We start from the raw sequence: 22,273 nt of genomic DNA, 5'->3' as shown, positions 1-22,273 counted from the left end.
TTTTTCAATTTCTTCTTTTTTTATTTTTTCCTCTCTTTAAGGAAAAGATGACATCAACGAATAGATTTGTTCATGAGACTAGTAGAGGGTTTTATTTATTTTCTTCACGTCTACGGGCGATTACAGATGTTACTTGAACGGTTATTTTGCTATTGCTGATCTTTAATTTTTTTCGCAGGAGATGTTTCTTGAAAAATATTTCCCAATTATATGAAAAGGAGAAAAAAAAAAAAATTTATGGGAGGGCTGTGGTTTATCACTATATCTGTCAATGAAAAAGAAACTCTTAAAGAGGAAGAAGAGTTTAAAAACTAGAAAGAAAAATGAATACCATCTTACAAAAATAGTCGTTTACAACAATCAGTGGCTTTATTCTCTTTAATTGATTAGATAATCTGTGTTCAAGTTTTTCAAAATCGCAACCCTCATGGTAGCTTTATTATTTAGTAGTAATTATAATTTATAAATAGTTTTTATTTATATTACTAATAACAATAATAATTTTCCTTTAAGGATTTGGTTGGAAATAGATTTCATTCTAAAATTTTCATTTCATCTTATCTCTAGCCCAAACATAATTCAAATATAAAATTTTTAAACTAATCATTACAACTTTTCCAAACTCTCAAACAAAAAATAAAGAATAATTCAATTTTTTTCAAGTTTTCAAACAAAAATAATCTTATAAAACTATATTCTAATAATATTTTAATTTTATAATATTTTTTATTTCAATTTTCTCTCTCCTTTTCCAAAATTTAAAAATACTCAATTCAAACTATCTTATTATTATTTACAAATTATCTTTTTATTATTTACAAAAAGAAAATGAGAGTTACTATCATCTTACTATCCATTTATTATATTTTTTTATGTTTCATTTTTTTAAAAAATTTTTATTTTATTTAATGGTTAAAGAAATGATTATTAATAAAATTATATATATTTTTAAATTTTTTCTTAATGATTAAAAATATTAAAAAAAATACTTAAAAGATGATGATAAAAAATAAAAAAGTTTCAAATACATATAAGTAATGAATAGATAGTAATAAAGTAGTAACTTTATCATTATTTTTTATAAAATTTTCATTCATCTCATTCTGTAAACGTATTTAACGACGTCGTATGAAATGCGCGTCTGCTATAAATATAGCCGCCGCTCCCCCGTCTACCCTCATTTCCAGCGCTGGCTCCAGCGTTTCGTTCTTTCACGCAGTCTCTCCGGCTTGCTCCCATTGTCGAAAAAAACTGTCTCTACTATACAATTATATATCCGAATTGCTCTCGAGCGATTCCCTGGGCTTAGCGTTTAACAGACTCTCCCAAGGTACTCTCTCTCTCTCTCTCTCTCTCTCTCTCTCTCTCTGAGTGTGTGACTATTTTCTCCTATACGCATTTACGGCTACGTATCAGGTATCTCCCAACGAATATTCGAATGCTGAAACCCTAGCTTCATATTTTCTCTCATACCCGATTCTTAGTTCCGCTCTGTTGTGTGTGTGTGTGTGTTTCCTCCTTCCGTTCGTATTATAATTTTTTTTTCGTTTTCAAACGGATATTCATATATCATATTTTGAAGCTTTGACATCGTTAATCTTGTTTCGTATTGTTATAATTTTGCTTCTTTATGTTATGATTCCATATCGACTACTAAGTATGGGATTGATTGATGGTTTATAAACCCCTGGGCATCCTTCTCTTGTAAGTTAGTTTTCAAGGATGAGTTATACCTAGTGGGTTCATAACAAATGGTATCAGAGTCACCCCATATCTAAGGCCATGTTGCGACAGTTGCAGTCGTGCAGCACGGGGGTGATGCCGGCATGATAGTGTTTGTCCGGAGCTAGGAAAAGACCTAGTGCACAGTCAGCCCGTGTGAGCGCCGGGACTGCCGTGGACGTCGGCTGCGGAGCGTGGTGGTTGTTATGATTCCACATCGACTAAGTATGAGATTGGTTGATGGTTTATAAACCCCTAGGCACCATTCCCTTATAAGCTAGTTTTCAAGGGTGAGTTCTACCTAGTTGGTTCATAACAATTTATGCATAATTTTCTTCTTGCGGATTTGTTTTTGCATGTGTACCTACTAAATAAAGGTTAAAAGGATTTGAATTTTTCATTTTAATTATCAAAATAGCAAATGTAATAACTAAAAAGTGCTCTTCATCATTGTTACTAATGTTTTTTATAATATATTGGTTGTGGACTTTTATTAAGTAATTCAGGTAGATTGTAGCTTTATTAGTAAAATGGAATTTTATTGCTTTACGCAATGGTCTGGTGTTATCATTAGAATTTACAAGTTATGATTGTGAATCTTTGTACCCTGATAGTGCGTGGTCACGGATATGATTGGGAGTTTCGAAGTTGAAACCCTAGGCTGTATCTGATACCTATGGTCGATAGCTAAACCTTTTCTTTTCTTTTTCCCTCTAAACCCTTTAGCGTTCAGCAATTTCCTATGTTTGGATATTCATACGACTGAATCGAGGACTGGATTTAAAGTTTAATTGTTGCAAAAGAAATTAGTTTGAGTTACCCTCAAAATTTTGGAAAGGTCATTGTTTTTCCTAACTTTAACTGGTTCTATATGTTTATCTTTGAAGATGCCTGCTGAGAGTCCGAACACATCTGATCGTGATACTGAACCATTTGTTGAGGTTGATCCGACTGGACGGTTTGGGAGGTATGATGATCTGCTTGGTGCTGGTGCTGTGAAGAAAGTTTACCGGTCTTTTGATCAAGAGGAAGGTATAGAGGTGGCCTGGAATCAGGTTAGGTTGAGGACTTTCAGTGAGGATCCGGTACTCATCAATCGGCTTCACTCAGAGGTTAAGCTGTTGCAAGCATTGAAAAACAAATATATCATTGCTTGCTACAGTGTATGGAAGGATGATGAGCATAACACTTTGAATTTCATTACTGAGGTGTGCACATCCGGAAACTTGAGGGATTACAGGAAGAAGCATCGCCATGTTTCCATTAAGGCCTTGAAGAAGTGGTCAAAGCAGGTGCTTGAGGGATTGGAGTTTCTGCATACCCATGAGCCATGCATTATTCACAGAGATCTCAATTGTAGTAACATCTTCATCAATGGAAACATAGGCCAGGTAATAAGTCCTTTTTTCCTTTTTCAATTAATGTGCACTAAATTGGGTTATCCTGTTTCTTTGTTTTTGTCATTATACTCAATTTGAATGTCGTATATTCGTCTGGAATATTGAGTCCGTTTCTCTGTTATTTGGTGTTTTTACAGTCACTTGATTTCTTTTATGGCAACATTTAATTTTTAATTGTTTGGTTACTGAGTAACTTATAAACACTAGATGACTGGTTATGAATACTTGAAAATAATCCACAAGGTTTTGGGAGATTGGATGACTTGGCATACTTGATTGAGACAAAATAAATAAATAAACCCAATCGTCAAGCTGTACTAAACAGGAGTTGGTGGTTTCTCAAATTTCAATCCAGTTCTGGTTTTCCTGGATCCATACAGCACCCTGCATACTTTGGTTCAGGAGTTGAACATCAATCAAAAGCAACAATCCTTCAATTTTATGTCCCCAAAAAGAATTATTTAATGGGGTTGCATATTCCCTGAAGATCTAAGTTATTTTCTGTTTAGCATTTTATGATTCTGTTACCCTGAAGGATTATGATATCTCCATATAGGTGAAAATCGGTGATCTGGGGTTTGCAGCAATTGTAGGGAAGAGCCATGCAGCACATTCGATTATAGGAACCCCAGAGTACATGGCACCGGAGCTGTATGAGGAGGACTACACTGAGATGGTTGACATATACTCCTTTGGAATGTGTCTGCTTGAGATGGTGACAATGGAGATCCCATACAGCGAATGTGACAGTATTGCCAAGATATACAAGAAGGTGACAACTGGAGTCCATCCCCAAGCTTTGAACAAGGTAATGGATCCGGAAGTGAAGGCATTCATTGACAAGTGCATAGGCCAGCCAAGGGCAAGACCTTCAGCGTCTGATCTTCTCCAGGATCCTTTCTTTTCTGAAGTGGACGATGAAGAGAGTGGGCCAATTGGTTGATGTCTTTCTGAGTGAAAGATATGCTTTGAGCTAGCCATTAGCTCTTGTTTTGTACTGATTGATGATGGGCTTTCCTGCTAAGCATATGCCCACAATTATCAACTCTTTTTTTCTTCTTCTTGACATATTGCCGTTAATACCTATTGTGCACATAAATACTAGAATGAAGTAATGATAATGGTGCTGTCTAGTTGACTTCATTTGTTGATCTCTGTGATCTGATTATTTTGTAAAATAAATTCTACAACAAGATAATGTCTCTCCAATTGATTTTCCTAAAGGGAAACAACAATAATTTGGGTCCCTCCCTACCTTTTGTTTTGGATACTCTACGTGGACCATAAGCCAAATATACCCATCATCTATAATGGACAAGATGCATGAGCACTTGTATAAAAAAAAAAAAAAAAAAAAAAGCTTGAGCTCTTTTATTAGCACCTGTCTTTCCGCGGACATTTGATGATACGGGGTTTTTTTCTTTTTAGCGACTCATGAATGTTTGAGATAAGAGATGAGATTATAATTCTGTAAATAATAATAAAATGATTTGAATTAAGATATTTTATTGAGTTTTGAGAAATGAGAGAAAAAAAAATAAAAAATTATTAGACTATTTTTATAGCTTTTTAAGAATGAAAAATTATTTTTAATATTAAAAATTAAGAATTCTATATTATTAGAATATAGCTTTTTAATATTATTTTTGTTTTGAAAGTTGAAAAATTATATTATTTTTTGTATTTTGTTTTAGAGTTTGAAAAAATTATAATAATTACATGAAAAAGTTAAATACTTAAAATTAAATAGTGTTTGCATTGAAGTGATATTCGAAAAGAAAATTATGAAAAAATTTAGAATAAGAATTTTATCGATGAAAAAATTTCACTTATGATAGAGTAAAATTGTAATAAAATAGCATGCATCTTTGACAAGGACAAGGCCGTGTAAGGTATAATTAAAGTCTATCTATAGACTATCTATACACAAGTAATCTCATTTGAGCCGAAGGATCGGTATATCCAATTTGTCTATTCTCAACATGCGAATTAAAACTTGTGGAAAAATCAGAACTGTTGAAAGAAAACATCCTCCCTTGTTTTACCCAGAAATCCAGTACTGCTTGGTTGATTTTTTGAAGAATGTGTTTTAGGAGAAACTCATGCGTCGTGAGCCCACTTCTTAGACCAATTCCCAATGTTCCCAAACAGGTCTCATGATCTTGAGACACATACACTGGTTCCATCATCTTCAATTTAGCTCAAGAATTCAACTTTCCACCACTCGAGAAACGTTTTTGAAGCCTCAAAATATGGATATCGTGTTTCGCTCGATCGTGTGCATTAGACTTTGACTACAATATGAAATGCACGAATGTGTGTAGACAAGCATCTCAAACTACCTCTTTTTCCTCTTCCATTCTATTTTATTCCCACTGGTTTTCTGAATTCTAGAAGCTCTAGAGACTAGTTTCTAGCATTTATGGCCACTGATAGAGAGGGAGATTCAGTAGCGTATCTTTATGCTTTTAGTGAAAATAACTTGAGTGCTTCCACTTTCTGTGATCAATTGTTATAGTTTTATATCTCTTAAATCAGCTTACTAATGGAAGTTGTGTGCCCAAATGATAGATCAGTGGTCACAAGTTCTTTCTCTTCACCTAATATCGGGGCCTTGCTCAAGATCAAAATCATCTCATAGTAAGATTATTGGTTCATAAGAATTATATTTGCAAGTGTTCTGAATTCCTGATCGAAGCCGGTTGGATCTTTCTTTGTCTCAGGAGCCAAGAGACTGGTTTGCCGATTTCTGTTTATGTTCGAGTTGATGATAGAATATTCAACCTTCACAAGGTATGAGAAAAGCTGAATATAAAGTCAATCCACCTAGGAGTGTCTGTTATTATATAATAAGTAAAGAACATTCATCTCCTTACAAATCTTACAATGCCTCACAAAGCTGGGTTTCCTGATTTCTTCAGAATTTTGCACAAGATTATATATGCATTGAAACGTGAAAGGACTGAATTTAGTAAGCACAATTTGAAGTTTTCTTCTTTATTGTGTTACAGTACCCACTGTCTTCAAAGAGTGGATATTTTAACAAGAGATTAAATGACTAAGTACCGATGTTGACCTACCACCAGGCTTCCCTGGGGGACCGGACACCTTTGAGATGATTGCGCTATTCATCTATGGCTCCTCCACGTTAGTTGACCCTTTTAATGTATGGCACTGCGATGTGCAGCAGAGTTCCTTGAGATGACAGAAGATTACTGCTCCAGCAACCTCTGCGACCGGTTCGATCTATATCTGAATCAAGTGGTTTTGCAAAGTTGGGACGACACTCTGATTGTACTTCAAAAGTGCCAAGCATTGCTTCCCTGGTCTGAGGAGTTGCTAATAGTGAGCCGCTGCATTGAGTCTCTTGCCTTCATGGCTTGCATGGAGATCCTTGACCCAGAGAGGCGACGGGACCAGCCAGTAGTCACGTTGGAGGCATTGGCTAGCCAAGCTTGGAACTGCGAAACACTCGAGAAGATCGTGAGCAAGGACCTCTGGATCAAGGATCTGATAGCTTTACCATTTGGATTCTTCAAAAGAATAATAGGATCCTTGAGAAGACAAGGTACGAAAGAAAAATATGTAAGCCCCATCATTGTTTTTTACGCAAACAAGTGGATACTATACAAGAAGACGCACCAATTTTGGGAGAACTCCAATCAGAAAATTGGGAATGATTGTACAAATAACAAATTTGCAGCAATCCTTCAAGGTGTACTTGATCTGCTGCCCATGGGGCGGAAAGCTGGGAGAGTGTTTCCTGTCGGGTTCTACTTTGCATTGCTTTCTAGATCCCTTGAAGTTGGTTTGAGAAGTGATACTTCTTAAGAATATTATATCAGTTCAAATTACTCTCAACAATATCTCAATAGAAGAACATGTGTAAAAGGATGGCAGCTGTCAATAGTCTATTACATATTTAATTATATTTGAAGAATTGTATTCATATTTTATCTTATCTTTCTGTTGTAATCATGATACTTATCATATTGTAAACACTCTATCTATAAATATCAAGAATACCAAGCAGGATAATTATTCTAACCAATTCAATTATTCAGACGTTCTTTTTTGGTAATCAGAGCCTCTCAGTTTTCACCTTTTCCATGGCCACTTCTGCTCCATTTTGCATTCCCAATATGTCTCATCCTGTTTATACCAAACTTGATGACACAAATTACCTTGCATGGGTGTGCTAATTTACCCCCATCTTGAGGACAAATGGGCTTCTGGGCATTGTAGATGGCCCAGAACCTCCTCCTCCTAAACTCATTGCTGATCCTAGTCAACCAGACCAAATGAATCCCAATCCTGCTTATGAGATTTGGGAGAAGAAAGACCAGTTTATCTTAAGTTGGTTTATAGCTGCACTGTCTGATAAAATTGTCCCAACAATGTATGGCTTAAACACCTCTAGGTAGGTGAGGACATCATTATCTACTAGGTATGCTTCACCTTCAAGATCCTGAGTCAATCATTTAAGGAGACAGCTTCAAACCACCAGACAGGAGTCACGTACTTGCAGTGATTTCATTCACTACTCCAAGAGTATAGCTTATCAACTTGCCCTTGTAGGCAAACCAGTAAGTGATAAAGAGCTAATCGCTTATATTGTGGGAGGTCTCAACCCTCAATATAATTCATTTGTCACTTTCTATTCCTTTGCTACAAAGGATACTGCTATGAAATTTGAGGAGTTCCAATTTGAGCTACTCAGTTATGAACAACTGTTGGCAGCACAAGCACCAACTATTGAGTCAAATGCCTTTGCTCTATACTCCAACAAAGGACCTGGACAGTACAGGAAACCCAAGTATGGGTCCTCTCCTAAACCTAACTTTGGTAAAAATTCTGCACAAAAGAAACCATTCCCTTCAGCTAGCAATCCACCTCGAGGTAAACCATCCTCCAATCAGTTTGCTATTAATAAGCCTCCTTGTCAGATCTGTGACAGGACCAACCACCAAGCCTTGGACTGTTTCCATAGGATGGACTATGCATACTAGGGAAGACACCCACCTAAAGAACTTGCAGCAATGGTGGCTCAATCCAATCTTTTTCATGAGGATGAAACATGGTTGACAGACAGTGGGGCTACGAATCATATCGCAGCAGACTTGGAAAACCTTGCATTGCAGCAACCATATCAGGGTATTGAGATTGTGATTGTAGGAAATGGTAATGGTTTAAACATTGCACACACTAGTTCCACTACCTATCATCTTCCCAACTCTGATTTACATCTAAATGACATTTTGCATTATCCCAATGTTTCCAATAATATGTTGTCTATCCAAAAATTCTGTCAAGACAACAATTGCTACTTCAAGCTAATTGATTCCTATTTCTTGGTGAAGGACAACTTGACAGGGGCAATCCTCCTATAAGGACCCAGTGAAGGTAGCTTATATCCTGTGCATCTCAATAAGTTTGTCACAAATAAAAGGGCATCTATAGCACTGATTGGAATCAAGGCATCAACAGATATCTGGCCATCCTAATTCTCAAACTCTTCATCGAGTTCTTAAATACTACCACCTACCTGTGTCATCCAATAAATCTCACTCAGGGCTATGTATGCCCTTTCAATTAGGAAAAAGCAAACATCTACCTTTTAATAAATCTGACCGTGTGTTTTCTAGGCCTTTAGAGTTGATTCACAATGACGTATGGACCTCACTAGTTTTATCAATAAATGGATTCAAGTATTATATTATCTTTATTGATTATTTTTCAAGATATTCTTGGTTATTTCCTCTAAAGTTCAAATATGATCGGTGTGATTGTTTTGTCAAGTTTAAATGCATTATTGAAAACCAACTCTCTTGCAAAATTAAACAATTCCAAATAGATGGTGGAGGTGAATATACCGCAAATTTATTTACCAAATTTCTGAATGACAGTGAGATTTATCATCGATTTACCTGCCCTCATACATCCCAACAAAATGGGATTGCTGAGAGGAAACACAGGCATGTGAGTGAAACTGGTTTTACCCTTTTAGCACAATCTCATCTTCCATCCAAATATTGGGTAGATGCATTTCATACAGTAGTTCACTCAATCAATAGACTTCCTTCGTCTGTCCTACAATTTGAGATACCTCTCACTAAGTTATTTAATAAAGAACCAGACTTCTCCTTTCTAAAAACTTTTGGTTGTGCATGCTATCCTCTTCTCAAACCATACACCAAACACAAGCTGGAATTCAGAAGCAAAATATGTGTCTTCTTAGGCTATGGTTCCAATCAGAAAGGTTATAAATGTCTAGATTTGCAAAATAATAAAATTTACATGTCAAGACATGTAGTCTTTGATGAGAACTTATTCCCTGCACAGGAGAAAGGCTGCACTCACTACCCTGCTCGAGGACAATGCTCTCCATCAGATACTGCCCTCTTACCCTTTCATTTTTATTCACTAAATTCTCCCACTGTTTCAATGCACTCATCTCAGAATTTGATCACAAGCAATCACATTCCCTCAGATCAACTCAGAGTCGAGACTAATCCTATCACCAATTCCACCCCAAACATTGAACCCACACCAGCATTCAATCCAGTTGACTCTGAGACAGCCCCCACTTCTAATTCTCAAACCTCAGATCTGTTACTTGCATCCTCTCATGCACAAACCCTTACTCATGACTAAGATCTAGTCTCCACTCCCACTCCAATCTCTGATTCTTTACCTGAATTCCTTCTTACACAGATCATCACTAGATCTATATTTCGTACGGTGATCAATAGTTGTAAGTGATTGTAAACTCAAGTTTTATTTGATGCATTCTTCAATAATAAAGACTCCTAGACTGTTCCTGCCGTGGATGTAGACCATTAGGGTCGAACCACATAATTTCTTGTGTTGTTTTCATATTTCTTTTATTATTCTTGCTTTTATTTTGATATTGCATGAATATATACTGTGATTTTGGGTTTTCTAATTAATTTAAATAGAAAACTAAACCGATCACTTTAATCATATATTTTCTTGGATTTGGTTGTCTGATATTCAATATTAAATTGCATATTACAACCACTTGTTAATCTTGTTTTTGTTTTGAGTATTTGTTTGTGAGAGGCTAAAAATATAACAAGTGGTATCAAGAGCTTTGGTTCGATGGGGACTGCAAGGTTCGATATCGAAAAGTTTGATAGAAAAAATGACTTTGGGCTATGGAGGATCAAGATGAAATCCCTTCTCACTCAACAGGGTCTTCAAGAAACTCTTCTTGGAGAAAAGAAAATGGAATCTGTTGAAGAGAAGGATAAGAGAGAAATCTTGAGGAAGGCTCACAGCACACTCATTCTTTCTCTCGGAGACAAAGTTTTGAGTGAGGTAGCCAACGAAGACATCGCTGTTGGAATCTAGCTGAAATTAGAGAGCCTCTACATCACAAAATCTCTGGCCAACCGACTGTACAAGAAAAAAAAACTCTACACAATTAAGATGTCCGCTGGTATATCGATTTTTGACCATCTCGATGCTTTCAAGAAAATTATTTTAGATTTGGCTAATATTGATATTAAAATTGACGATGAAGATCAATTAATTTTATTGTTGAGTTCTCTGGATAATTCTTATACTAGTTTGAAAGAGACCATAATGTACGGGAGGGAAACACTAACCTTAGATGAGGTTCAGGCCGTATTACACTCTAGGAAATTACAAGCCATGTCTGAAATAAAATTTGAAGCTGGAGAGGGCTTGACTGTGAGAGGGAGAGCTGAAAAAAGAGGTCAAAAGGGAAAGAATAGTAAAAACAATGTGAGTGGTAGGAATAAGTCTAAAAGGAAGCAATTAAAATGTTTCCTATGTCACAAAGAGGGGCATTTCAAAAGAGATTGCCCCAATAAGAGAGCTTACACAGGAAATGGGTCTAAGGAGGAGGGGGATGCCTCGGTTGTGAGTGATGGGTATGAGAGTGTCGAGGTTCTAAACGTGTCCAAGATTGATTCAAGAAAAGAATGGGTCCTTGATTCAGGATGTTCTTTTCACATGTGTCCTAATAAAACATGATTTGAAACTTTTACTAGTTTAGATGGGGGGTTTGTGATGCTAGGCAACAATAAGTCTTGTAAAATCCAGGGTATAGGGTTGGTGAGACTAAAGCTCCATGATGGTATTGAAAGACTCTTAATTGAGGTTAGATACATACCTGAATTAAAAAGGAACCTAATCTCACTAGGTGTGTTAGACCAATCAGGGTACACCTTTAGATCTGAATCTGGATCTTTGAGGGTTGCTAAGGGTTCACTTATCGTGATGAAATGAGTCATTAAAAATGGCTTGTATACCCTCATTGGGAAAACTGTTATAGGTGAGGTTTCTTCTATCCTTGAGAAGGGTGAGGATATGGTTGTTCTATGGCACAAAAGGTTAGGTCACGTGAGTCACAAGAGACTTTTAGAACTCCATAAACAAGGGTTGCTAGGTGAGAAAAAGCTGAAAAATTTACCTTTTTGTGAGGATTGCATCCTTAGGAAAGCAAAAAGGGTAAGCTTTAAAGTAGCCACTCACATTACAAAACAAACCCTGGACTATGTGCACTCGGACCTTTGGGGTCCAGCTAGGGTCAACTCACATGAAGGGGGAAGTTATTTCCTCTCTATAATTGATGACTATTTCAGAAAAGTGTGGCTGTACATTCTTAAAAATAAGAGTGACACTTTTGAAAAGTTCAAGGAATGGAAGAAATTGTTAGAAACTCAAGTAGGAAGGAAGGTTAAGAAATTAAGAACTGATAATGGGCTTGAGTATCTCTCAAGTGAATTCAATCAGTTTTGTAAGAAGGAGGGTATGGCTAGGCATAAAACAGTAAGGAAAACCCCTCAACAGAATGGTCTAGCTGAGAGGATGAATAGGACCATATTGGAGAGGGTTAGATGCTTACTGTCAAACTCAGAACTTCCTAAGTCTTTTTGGGCTGAAGCCGCCACAACTGCAGTCTATTTAATTAATAGGAGTCCTTTTTCAGCCATAGGGTTTAAGACTCCTCAAGAAAAGTGGACTGGAAAACCTTCTAACTATGACTACTTGAGGGTGTTTGGGTGTGTTACGTATGCTCACACCCGAACTGACAAACTGGAACCAAGAGCTATGAAGTGTATCTTTGTAGGGTACCCTGAGGGAGTAAAAGGGTACAAGTTATGGATAGATGAGCCAGGGATACAAAAGTGTATCATTAGTAGAGATGTGATCTTTAATGAACATGAAATGGCTCGAGTTAAAACTAAAAGACTTGAACCCACTCAGGATACTAACCCTGAGAAGACAGATCTTGAGGTGGAGCAAGCTGACAATAATTTGAGAAAATTAGAAGGCTAGGATGTTGAGACTCAAACTTCCACTTTAGGTGATGAGGAACAAGGTGGAGTTAGTTCATACAACTTGGTTAGGGATAGAAAAATGAGGGTTATAAAACCCCCCAAGAGGTATGGTCAAGCTGAGATGACTGTTTATACTTTGACTGTAGCAGATGAAGTTATAGAAATGGATTCTAGATCCTACAAGGAAACCATGGAAAGTATTGAGTCTTATAAATGGGTACAGGCTATGAATGAGGAAATGAATTTTTTGAAAAAGAATCATACTTGGGAAATGGTTGTCAAGCCTGAAAAGGCTAAGCTAGTAGGGTCTAAATGGATCTATAAAAGGAAAGAGGGCATACTAGGAGTTGAGGGTCCTAGGTATAAGGCTAGGCTGGTAGCAAAGGGATTCACTCAAAGGGAAGTGATAGATTTTAATGAAATTTTTTGACCTGTTGTTAAACACAGTTCAATAAGATTAATTCTATCCTATACTGCTTATGAAAATTTACATTTGGAGCAATTAGATGTAAAAACAGCTTTCTTGCACTGTGAGCTAGATGAGACTATTTACATGCAACCCCCTGAGAGTTATGTAAATGAGTCCAACATTGATCATGTCTGTTTACTTAAAAAATCATTGTATGGACTTAAACAGTCCCCAAGGCAATGGTACAAAAGATTTGACTCTCATATGTTGGACAATGGGTTTAGAAGGAGTCATTATGATAGCTGTGTGTACTTTAGGCATTCTGGGGACCACATTATCTACTTACTCTTGTATGTAGATGACATGCTTATAGCATGTAAGGATGCCAATGTAATTGAGGAAGTCAAGTGTATACTGAAAACAGAATTTGAAATGAAGGAACTTGGGCCAGCTAAGATGATATTAGATATGGAAATAGTTAGAGATAGGAAAAGAAGACTTCTCTATTTATCTCAGAAAAACTATATCATCAAGATCCTCAACAGGTTTGGCATGTCTAATTTAAAATCTGTTAGCACACCAATAGGATAACATTCAAAACTGTCCATAAATCAAGCCCCTAAAACTGAGGAAGACATTAGATTTATGCAAGATATACCCTATGCAAGCATGGTGGGAAGCATCATGTATGCTATGGTGTGCTCTAGACCTGACTTAACTTATGCTGTTAGCATGGTAAGTAGGTTTATGAGCAACCCTGAGAAGCCACATTGGCATGCTATGAAGTGGGTATTACAGTATTTAATTGGAACTCAGTGTCTAGGTTTGAGGTTTGGAGGGGATGTGCAACATGGGAGTGAGTTAGAGGGATTTGTGGATTCTAACTATGCTGCTAATTTGGATACTAGAAAAAGTCTTTGACTGGGTATGTATTTACATCATTTGGAGGGGCTATTAGTTGGAAAACTAATTTACAATATGTAGTTGCTTTATCAACAACTGAAGCTGAATATATTGCTATGACATAAGCAATAAAGGAGGCTATGTGGTTAAAGGGTTTTTCACATGAGTTAGGCATATTTAAAGGGGTTAATAACCAAAACACTATACATCTTGGCAAGAATTCAGTATACTACGAAATGTCTAAACATATAGACATTCAACTTCATTTTGTGAGAGATGTAATAGCTTCTGGAGAGGTTAAAGTAGAAAAGGTTCCAACTAAGGAAAACCTTTAATATGACGACAAAATTCCTACTAGCTACAAAGTTTAGGCATTGCCTAAATTTGATTAATATGAGGAGCTATTAGAGCTTGGATTAATTTGCAGGAATAGTCTAGAGGAAGAAGAAGATCACTTTGCAAGGATAAAAGACTTGTCAATGTGGAGATTTGTTGAAGATGTGTCAAACTTTTAAGTTTGTATTTTCATTAATGGCAAAGTTGTAATATTGAGTGATGGCAAAGTTGTAATATTTGAGTTTATATAAAAGGCTATTGCCTATTGGACGTGGGACGTAGCAGAAGAAAGAAAAGAACTTTACCCTTTTCATTCGACGCCGCACGCATCTGGAGAGAAACGAAGGGGTTTTTTCAAACTCTAGATTTTCCAAGATCAAATTGAAGCTTGAGGAGATGATCAAGTTTGGTTTTATGGTGTGGTTTCGTTAGAGGATAATACAAGGAAGCCAGTCCATATTTCGTACGGTGATCAATGGTTGTACAAGTGATTGTAAACTCAAGTTTTCTTTGATGCATTCTTCAATAATAAAGACTCATAGACTGTTCCTGTCGTGGATGTAGACCATTAGGGTTTAATCACGTAATTTCTTGTGTTGTTTTCGAATTTCTTTTATTATTCTTGCTTTTATTTTGATCTTGCATGAATATATACTGTGATTCTGGATTTTCTAATTAATTTAAATAGAAAACTAAACCGATCACGTTAATCATATATTTTCTTAGATTTGGTTGTCTGATAGTCAATATTAAATTGCATATTAATCTTGTTTTTGTTTTGAGTATTTGTTTGTGAGAGGCTGAGAATATAACATTTTCCATGAGAATATTTTCTATGCAACCAATTCAAACTATTTTTTGTTTATTTGAGATTCAATATCACTTTTAACATGCTTTTATTTGTTGTTTAAGAGATTTACATGCTTTTATTTTTTGTGTGAGACATTTTGTAAACACATACAGTTGTGAATCTCTATGTTGGTTAATGTCTGGTAATGTTAGTGTTCAGGTTTCAATTTGATTTTAAGGCTCAAACTAAGTAGTTCCAAAGCTCAGACTTGATTCCAAATGTAAGGATGTGAAGTTGGTCGCAGATTAGGCTAGCATACCAGCAAGTTGCTTGCTGCTGAACTGAATGGCATACCCTGCATCTGGGACAAGCTCCTATGAACTGTTTTTAATGCTTGCATGTTGGACTGATTTAGTGAGGTTGATGGAGATCATTTATCGTTGTATTCCTTTAGACTGTAGTCACACCAGTGTCTTGTGCTTAAACACAACAGCCACTCAGATGATAATGACTTGCTTTATCAACACTGCTATCGTTTTCCCCAAAGAAAAGTTATCTTTGTTCCGGATTTCCAGATGCATGCATTTGATAGTTGGGATAGCTATGGTTTTTATAAGCTCAGCATTTACTATATACTAGCTACTTCTCCTGAAGTAATCAACAATGAATTATGTTTGGGAAGCAGGACAGTCCTATATGTTACTTCATTCATTTCATGGTGTGCAAGATCATGTTCATTAATGGCCAATATCATTAACAGGTAGTCTCACTTGTAGCAAGTGAGGCCTACAAGTCACGGCCAGTTACGGATTAATCTGAGACCTTTGTGCAGAATATAAACATGCATGTTTTTGGAGATTAAGCCCATCTTTTGGATGCTAAGTGAAAGTCATCTACAGTAGAATAGTTTTCATCGACAGTAATTTTTTTTTTCTGAACTTCCCAAGTATACAAAGAGGAAAGCCAAGCCTGCCAAGGCATGCGCATGCAGTTGTTTGGTTTTTCAATAAATCAGTTCTATATTGCTGACAGTGACTTCATCCCCATTGTTCAAGAGGTAGCAATAAACTAGTGGTGATATACATACAGCCACAGAACTCGAGCACACACTTACACTGTCACACGTCAGGGTCTCCACCAACGGATGTCTGAGAGTGACCGCATGACATGCTACGTTAAAGTAGCATTGATTTCTCATATGCTGGATTGTTACACGTTTGTGGTGTTGATAGTTTGAGGCTTGCTTGTCGGGTTGTTGTTGGAGACCAGTACGAGTTGAGCTCATGTTTGGGATGACAACATTGACAAGGGATGTATTCTGAACATCGATCAAGCTGTTTGGGATGATATTGACAGGATGACGGTCGGGAACAGACCGGAATATTCTCTAATGGGATGACAACATTGACAAGGGATGTATTCTGAACATCGATCAAGCTGCTTGGGATGATATTGACAGGATGACGGTCGGGAACAGACCGGAATATTCTCTAATGGACCAAAAGTGCAAAAGTGAAGAGAAAGGTTGTGGAACATTACCTTTCTTTACCTTGTTGCCTCATGCCTGATAGTTTCTCTATGAATCGAATTCCAGTACTTTTACATGCTGTAAATACTGATCAAGATCTCAACCGCGCAGAAGCAAAGCTCGAAATCAGAACCTGCCGGCAACAGAAATTGGCTGCATTACACGGATTTACATGCCAGATCACAATTATTGTAATCAATGTTGAAACTTGAATCCCATATTAAGCATCCATCCTCTCTTTCAACAAGACGGGCGGTATAAATTCAATTTATAGTCCATATTTATCTTATCCCATGTTTGACAACCCATTAAAGCTTAAACTCCTGAGAAACATCTAATCCCAAACTAAAACTACATCTTGAGCGTGTTCTTGAATTGTGTCAAGAACCCTAGAAGAACTGATGAAGTGAATCGAAGTGAGAAGGATTCGGAAGTGCGAAGTGGAGTTCAAGTGTTCGAGACAGGTACTCGGGACGGCGTCGTTGGAGGAAGCAGTAGAATAATTGAAGACCAAAGCTCACCGTTTAATGGAGAAGGAATTATTGTCGTTTTGAGTATTTTAATTAGTGTTGTCGTTTTTCAGTTTTATTGTGCAACGCACCGTTTGGGGGAGTGTCCTAAACGGAGCAATTTTACTGTCATTTACATTCGGTTGGGTGATGTGATTTTATCAAAGGGGAGGAGTTTGTTAGAAGGGAATATAGTCTGACAGTGGGGTGGTGGGGGAGAACGTTCAGAATCTTGTAGTGGAACTTATTGGAGGAAGGGAGACCTCGAATGCTCCCAGCGTGATTAACAGTTTATCCCTTTGAGGAATTTCATCATACATCTTACCTGCGTTCATTTCATTCTCATTTCTTGACAGATTCTTATACATTCATCCATAAAACATTTCTGCATTTATTCCATCGCTACTCTTACATTTTCACATCATCATTAAGCGAAGGATCCTCGTTAGCCTGAAGTATTCTAGGAGGAGCTAACAATTGGTATCCTGAGCATTGATCCTACCCAGAAACACCTTCCGCAATACGCACTCAACACTCATTGCAAACTAGAAATTCATTTTAGTCTCATACAACCACTCACAGCATGGCTGAGGCAACTCTTTCCAAGCAGAACAATCTGGAGGGTCTTCAACGCCAAATCGACATTTTGGGCGAAGAGCTACATGAGATACGGGCAAACCAGCAGACAACTGATACTCGGATGGACCAGTTCATGGATATGATGCGTACGATGGTAGCCAATCAGAATACCCAGAAAAATGTCCATGCAAACAGAGACCTGTATGAAGCACATGAAGGAGATCAACATCAAAATAGAGGGGGATTTCAGAGAGGAATCAGATTAGACTTTCCCCATTTCAGTGGGGAAAATCCATCAGCATGGGTATTCAAAGCTTCTAAATATTTTGAATATCATCAAACAAACCATGCTCAACGCCTTCTACTTGCTTCTTATCACATGGAGGGAGAAGCCTTAGTGTGGTACCAGGATGCTCTTGATACAGCTCAGTTTAATAGCTGGGACACCATGGTTAGAGCCTTGCTGGTCCGTTTTGGACCCACAGCTTACGACGATCCTATGGAGACCCTTACTCGTCTTAAGCAAACTTCGTCAGTAGCTAACTACAAAGCACAATTTGAGGCACTATCCAACAGATTACGAGGCCTTTCGGACCATCATAAGTTGAGTTGTTTTCTCAACGGACTGAAAGATGAAATAAGGTTACCCTTACGTATGTTTAATCCTCTTAATCTAAACGCTGCATTTGGCTTAGCTAGGGTGCAAGAGGAATATGTAAGTAGCATTCGTAAACCCATTAAGCTGCACAATGAGAGAGGCATGATACCAGCAGGCCATGGACCTAGCTACTCGATGGTTGGAGGTGAAGGTACTAGTAAGGGGCCGAGAACTTTCCAGAGAGCAGTTTCCTCATTATCAATGGATGAGAAACGAAAGAAGAGCCTATGTTTCCATTGTGAAGAAAAATGGAACCCAAATCACATGTGCACGAAGCCCCGGATTTACTTATTACAAGGGTATGATGGGCTGGAGGAAGGAGGGGAAGAGGAAGAGGTAGCTAAGGAGTTGACTAAAGAAGCTCCAGCTTTGGTCCAAGAAACAATCCTAGAACCCGAGATTTCATTAAATGCTCTCACAGGAACTCCTAGTGCCAAGACAATGAGGTTGAGAGGAACCATTGGGGGAGAGTTAGTGGTGATTCTGGTGGATTCGGGAAGTACACACAATTTCCTCGACCCGGCGATCGTGAGGAAAACCATGTTGGCAGTGGAAGCAACACAGAAAATTGCCGTGAGGGTTGCAAACGGACAGCTTATATATAGTGAAGGTTATTGCAAGGCAGCTCACACAAAAATACAAGGTACTTATTTCAACTCTCCTTGTTACATTTTACTTCTTGGTGGTTGTGATTTGGTGTTAGGAGTAGAGTGGTTGGAAACTCTTGGACTCATTCGATGGGATTTCAAGAATCTTACAATGAAATTTGAGTATGGTGGAAGGGAAGTTTCCTTGGTGGGGCTGACTTTGAAGGAGTCCACCTTGGTGGAGAGCAACAAATCCTTGTTTAATTCGATTAACAAGGGAAAAGGGCTGTTGTTACAGCTATTAGTAAGGGAGGATGAAGGAAATGTGGGTTGTTTGGGAAAAGAGATGCAGAATCTGCTCAAACGGTTCAAAGGGGTATTTGAAACACCTAAAGGCCTACCACCCTCACGTGGACATGATCACAAAATCACCCTCATGGAGGGAACCAAGCCAATTACAGCACGACCATATCGATATCCTCATTATCAAAAGGAGGAAATTGAAAAAATAGTTGCTGAATTACTAGAAACAGGGGTAGTAAGACCTAGCGCCAGCCCTTTTTCATCCCCGGTGTTGTTGGTACGGAAGTCGGGTGGAAGTTGGAGGATGTGTGTCGATTATAGGGCACTTAATAAGGAGACTATAAAAGATAAATTTCCGATTCCCGTCATTGATGAACTACTAGATGAGTTGCATGGGTCGGTTGTATTTTCCAAGTTAGATTTACGATCCGGTTACCATCAAATACGGGTAATACCGGAAGATGTGGAAAAAACAGCATTTAGGACTCACGATGGGCACTACGAATTTCTAATTATGCCCTTTGGACTAACGAATGCACCATCAACCTTCCAAGGGTTAATGAATGATGTGTTTCGACCCTATTTGAGAAGGTTTGTACTAGTATTTTTCGATGATATACTTGTTTACAGCAGGGGCTGGGAGGAACATTTGGGTCACTTAGAGAAGGTGTTGGAAGCATTACAGCAGCATGAGTTGTTTGCTAAATTATCAAAATGTCAGTTCGGAGTGTCTGAAATTGATTATTTGGGTCATGTGATAAGTGAAAAGGGAGTGGCAGCAGATGTTAAGAAAGTAGCAGCTATGCTACAGTGGCCTAAACCGAAGAATGTAAAGTCATTGAGAGGGTTTTTGGGGCTGACTGGCTATTATCGCAAATTTATTAAGAATTATGGGGTGATAGCAGCTCCCCTTACGGATTTACTAAAGAAAAATGCCTTTGTGTGGTCGACCGATGCAATGGAAGCCTTTAACAACTTGAAGTCAGCAGTGGCACAACCACCGGTCCTAAGACTTCTAGATTTTTCACAAACTTTCACTATTGAGTGTGACGCGAGTGGACGCGGAATGGGGGCAGTACTCATGCAAGCTGGACAGCCACTAGCTTACATGAGTAAGGCCTTAAAGGGAAAGGCATTACTACTCTCTACTTATGAAAAGGAGCTGTTGTCCTTAGTCACAGCAGTGAGGAAGTGGAGGCCTTATTTGCTGGGCCAATCATTCGTAGTTAAAACCGACCAACAAGTTTTAAAGTTTTTATTGGAACAACGAGTCGGTACTGCAGCTCAACAGAAGTGGATCAGTAAATTGATTGGTTATGATTTCTCTATCATGTATAAGAAGGGGAAGGAGAACGTAGTGGCAGATGCTCTATCACGGGTGGAGGATCAAAAGGAGGATGTGGGGGCTGTTCTAGCTATGATATCATTTCCTACAGCTGATTGGGTAGAAGAATTAAAGGCCAGCTACACAGTTTCTGTCGAAATGCAGCAGTTAATGCAGAAATTACAGCATGACAGCGACCCTCCAAAAGGTTACCAGTTACACCAAGGACTCTTACTCAAAAAAGGTAGGATTGTGATTGTGGCTGATTCAGCCTTCAAAAACAAGATAATGCAGTACATACACGACAATCCAATGGCAGGACATTCCGGGTTTTTGAAAACATACCAAAGGGCTAAGAGAGATTTTTTTTGGAGTGGTATGAAGAAGGACATTAAGAGGATGGTAAGAGAATGTGGGGTTTGTCAGACTATTAAGTACGAAACTTCTTCCCCCGCGGGTCTCTTGCAACCCTTACCTATTCCGAAACAGGCATGGACGGACATTTCAATGGACTTTATTGAGGGATTGCCTAAATCCCAGGGATTCGATGTCATCTTAGTGGTGGTTGACCGTTTCACTAAGTTTGGCCATTTTATTCCACTGTCCCACCCATATACTGCTGCAACAGTGGCCAACTTATTCCTAAATCATGTCTTTAAGTTGCATGGGTTACCAAGAACTATTGTCTTAGACAGAGACCCGATCTTTGTGAGTTCATTTTGGAGAGCCTTCTTTGCACTACAAGGATCGACTCTCAATCACAGTTCAGCATATCATCCACAGTCTGATGGACAGACTGAGGCCTTAAACAAATGTTTAGAAAATTATTTAAGATGTTATGCTGGTGTGAAACCCCAGAAGTGGGTGCAGTGGTTAGCAATTGCAGAGTGGTGGTATAATACATCATACCACACCTCCACAAAAATGACCCCATTCGAGGCCCTGTATGGTTATGCGCCTCGACCTCTGTTAGGTATATACCAGGAACAACAGCAAACAACCAAGTTGACCAAACATTACAGAATAGAGATAAGGTGTTACAAGTGCTTAAGGAGAACTTAGACCAAGCAAGAAATTGTATGAAAATTCAAGCAGATAAACATAGATCGGAGAGACACTGAGGTTGGAGATTGGGTTTACCTAAGGCTTCAGCCTTACAGACAGAAATCGGTGGCTAATCGAAGAAATATGAAACTTTCTCCTCGTTTTTATGGCCCGTTCAAGGTACTGCAGAAGATGGGAGAAGTTGCTTATCGGTTGGAATTGCCGAAGGGGTCCAAGCTCCACCCCACTTTTCACGTGTCTTGCCTCAAGAAGAAGATTGGAGTCCAAACGCAGCCTTTAGCCACTCTACCTCCAGTCGATACACATGGCGAAGTCCAACCTGAACCCGAAGCTGTTGTTGAAAGGCGGATGAAGCGCCATGGAGATCACGCGATTACGGAAGTTTTAGTGAAGTGGGTGGGGGCAACGGAGGAGACTAACACTTGGGAGAAGCTGTGGGAGTTGCAGCACCTGTACCCGCACCTTGTGGGCAAGGTGCTGTGAAGAAGGGGGCAGTTGTCAAGAACCCTAGAAGAACTGATGAAGTGAATCGAAGTGAGAAGGGTTCGGAAGTGCGAAGTGGAGTTCAAGTGTTCGAGACAGGTACTCGGGACGGCGTCGTTGGAGGAAGCAGTAGAATAATTGAAGACCAAAGCTCACCGTTTAATGGAGAAGGAATTATTGTCGTTTTGAGTATTTTAATTAGTGTTGTCGTTTTTCAGTTTTATTGTGCAACGCACCGTTTGGGGGAGTGTCCTAAATGGAGCAATTTTACTGTCATTTACATTCGGTTGGGTGATGTGATTTTATCAAAGGGGAGGAGTTTGTTAGAAGGGAATATAGTCTGAC

At 38.3% G+C, this 22,273-nt stretch overlaps 1 protein-coding gene and 1 pseudogene across 2 annotated transcripts; both read left to right on the top strand.

The window, feature by feature from the left end:
* Nucleotides 1-1,182: 1,182 nt before the first annotated feature.
* Nucleotides 1,183-4,265, top strand: LOC108994092 (probable serine/threonine-protein kinase WNK11). Of its 2 annotated transcripts, XM_035694650.1 has the most exons (4): nucleotides 1,183-1,330; nucleotides 1,795-2,012; nucleotides 2,610-3,113; nucleotides 3,679-4,265. In XM_035694650.1, the coding sequence occupies exons 3-4, from the start codon at nucleotides 2,610-2,612 to the stop codon at nucleotides 4,063-4,065; spliced, it is 891 nt and encodes a 296-aa protein (XP_035550543.1). In that variant the 5' UTR covers nucleotides 1,183-1,330; nucleotides 1,795-2,012; the 3' UTR covers nucleotides 4,066-4,265. The 2 variants fall into 2 exon arrangements, with proteins under 2 accessions (XP_035550543.1, XP_018824729.1); XM_018969184.2 differs by lacking the exon at nucleotides 1,795-2,012.
* A 1,402-nt stretch (nucleotides 4,266-5,667) lies between these two features.
* LOC108994008 lies at nucleotides 5,668-10,496 on the top strand (annotated as a pseudogene).
* The last annotated feature ends 11,777 nt before the right edge of the window (nucleotides 10,497-22,273 follow it).

This window comes from Juglans regia, chromosome 10 (assembly GCF_001411555.2).
Source record: "Juglans regia cultivar Chandler chromosome 10, Walnut 2.0, whole genome shotgun sequence".
NCBI classification, from domain to species: domain Eukaryota; kingdom Viridiplantae; phylum Streptophyta; class Magnoliopsida; order Fagales; family Juglandaceae; genus Juglans; species Juglans regia.
The sequence above is the reverse complement of the archived record's forward strand: the minus strand, read 5'-3'. Positions and strand labels throughout refer to the sequence as shown.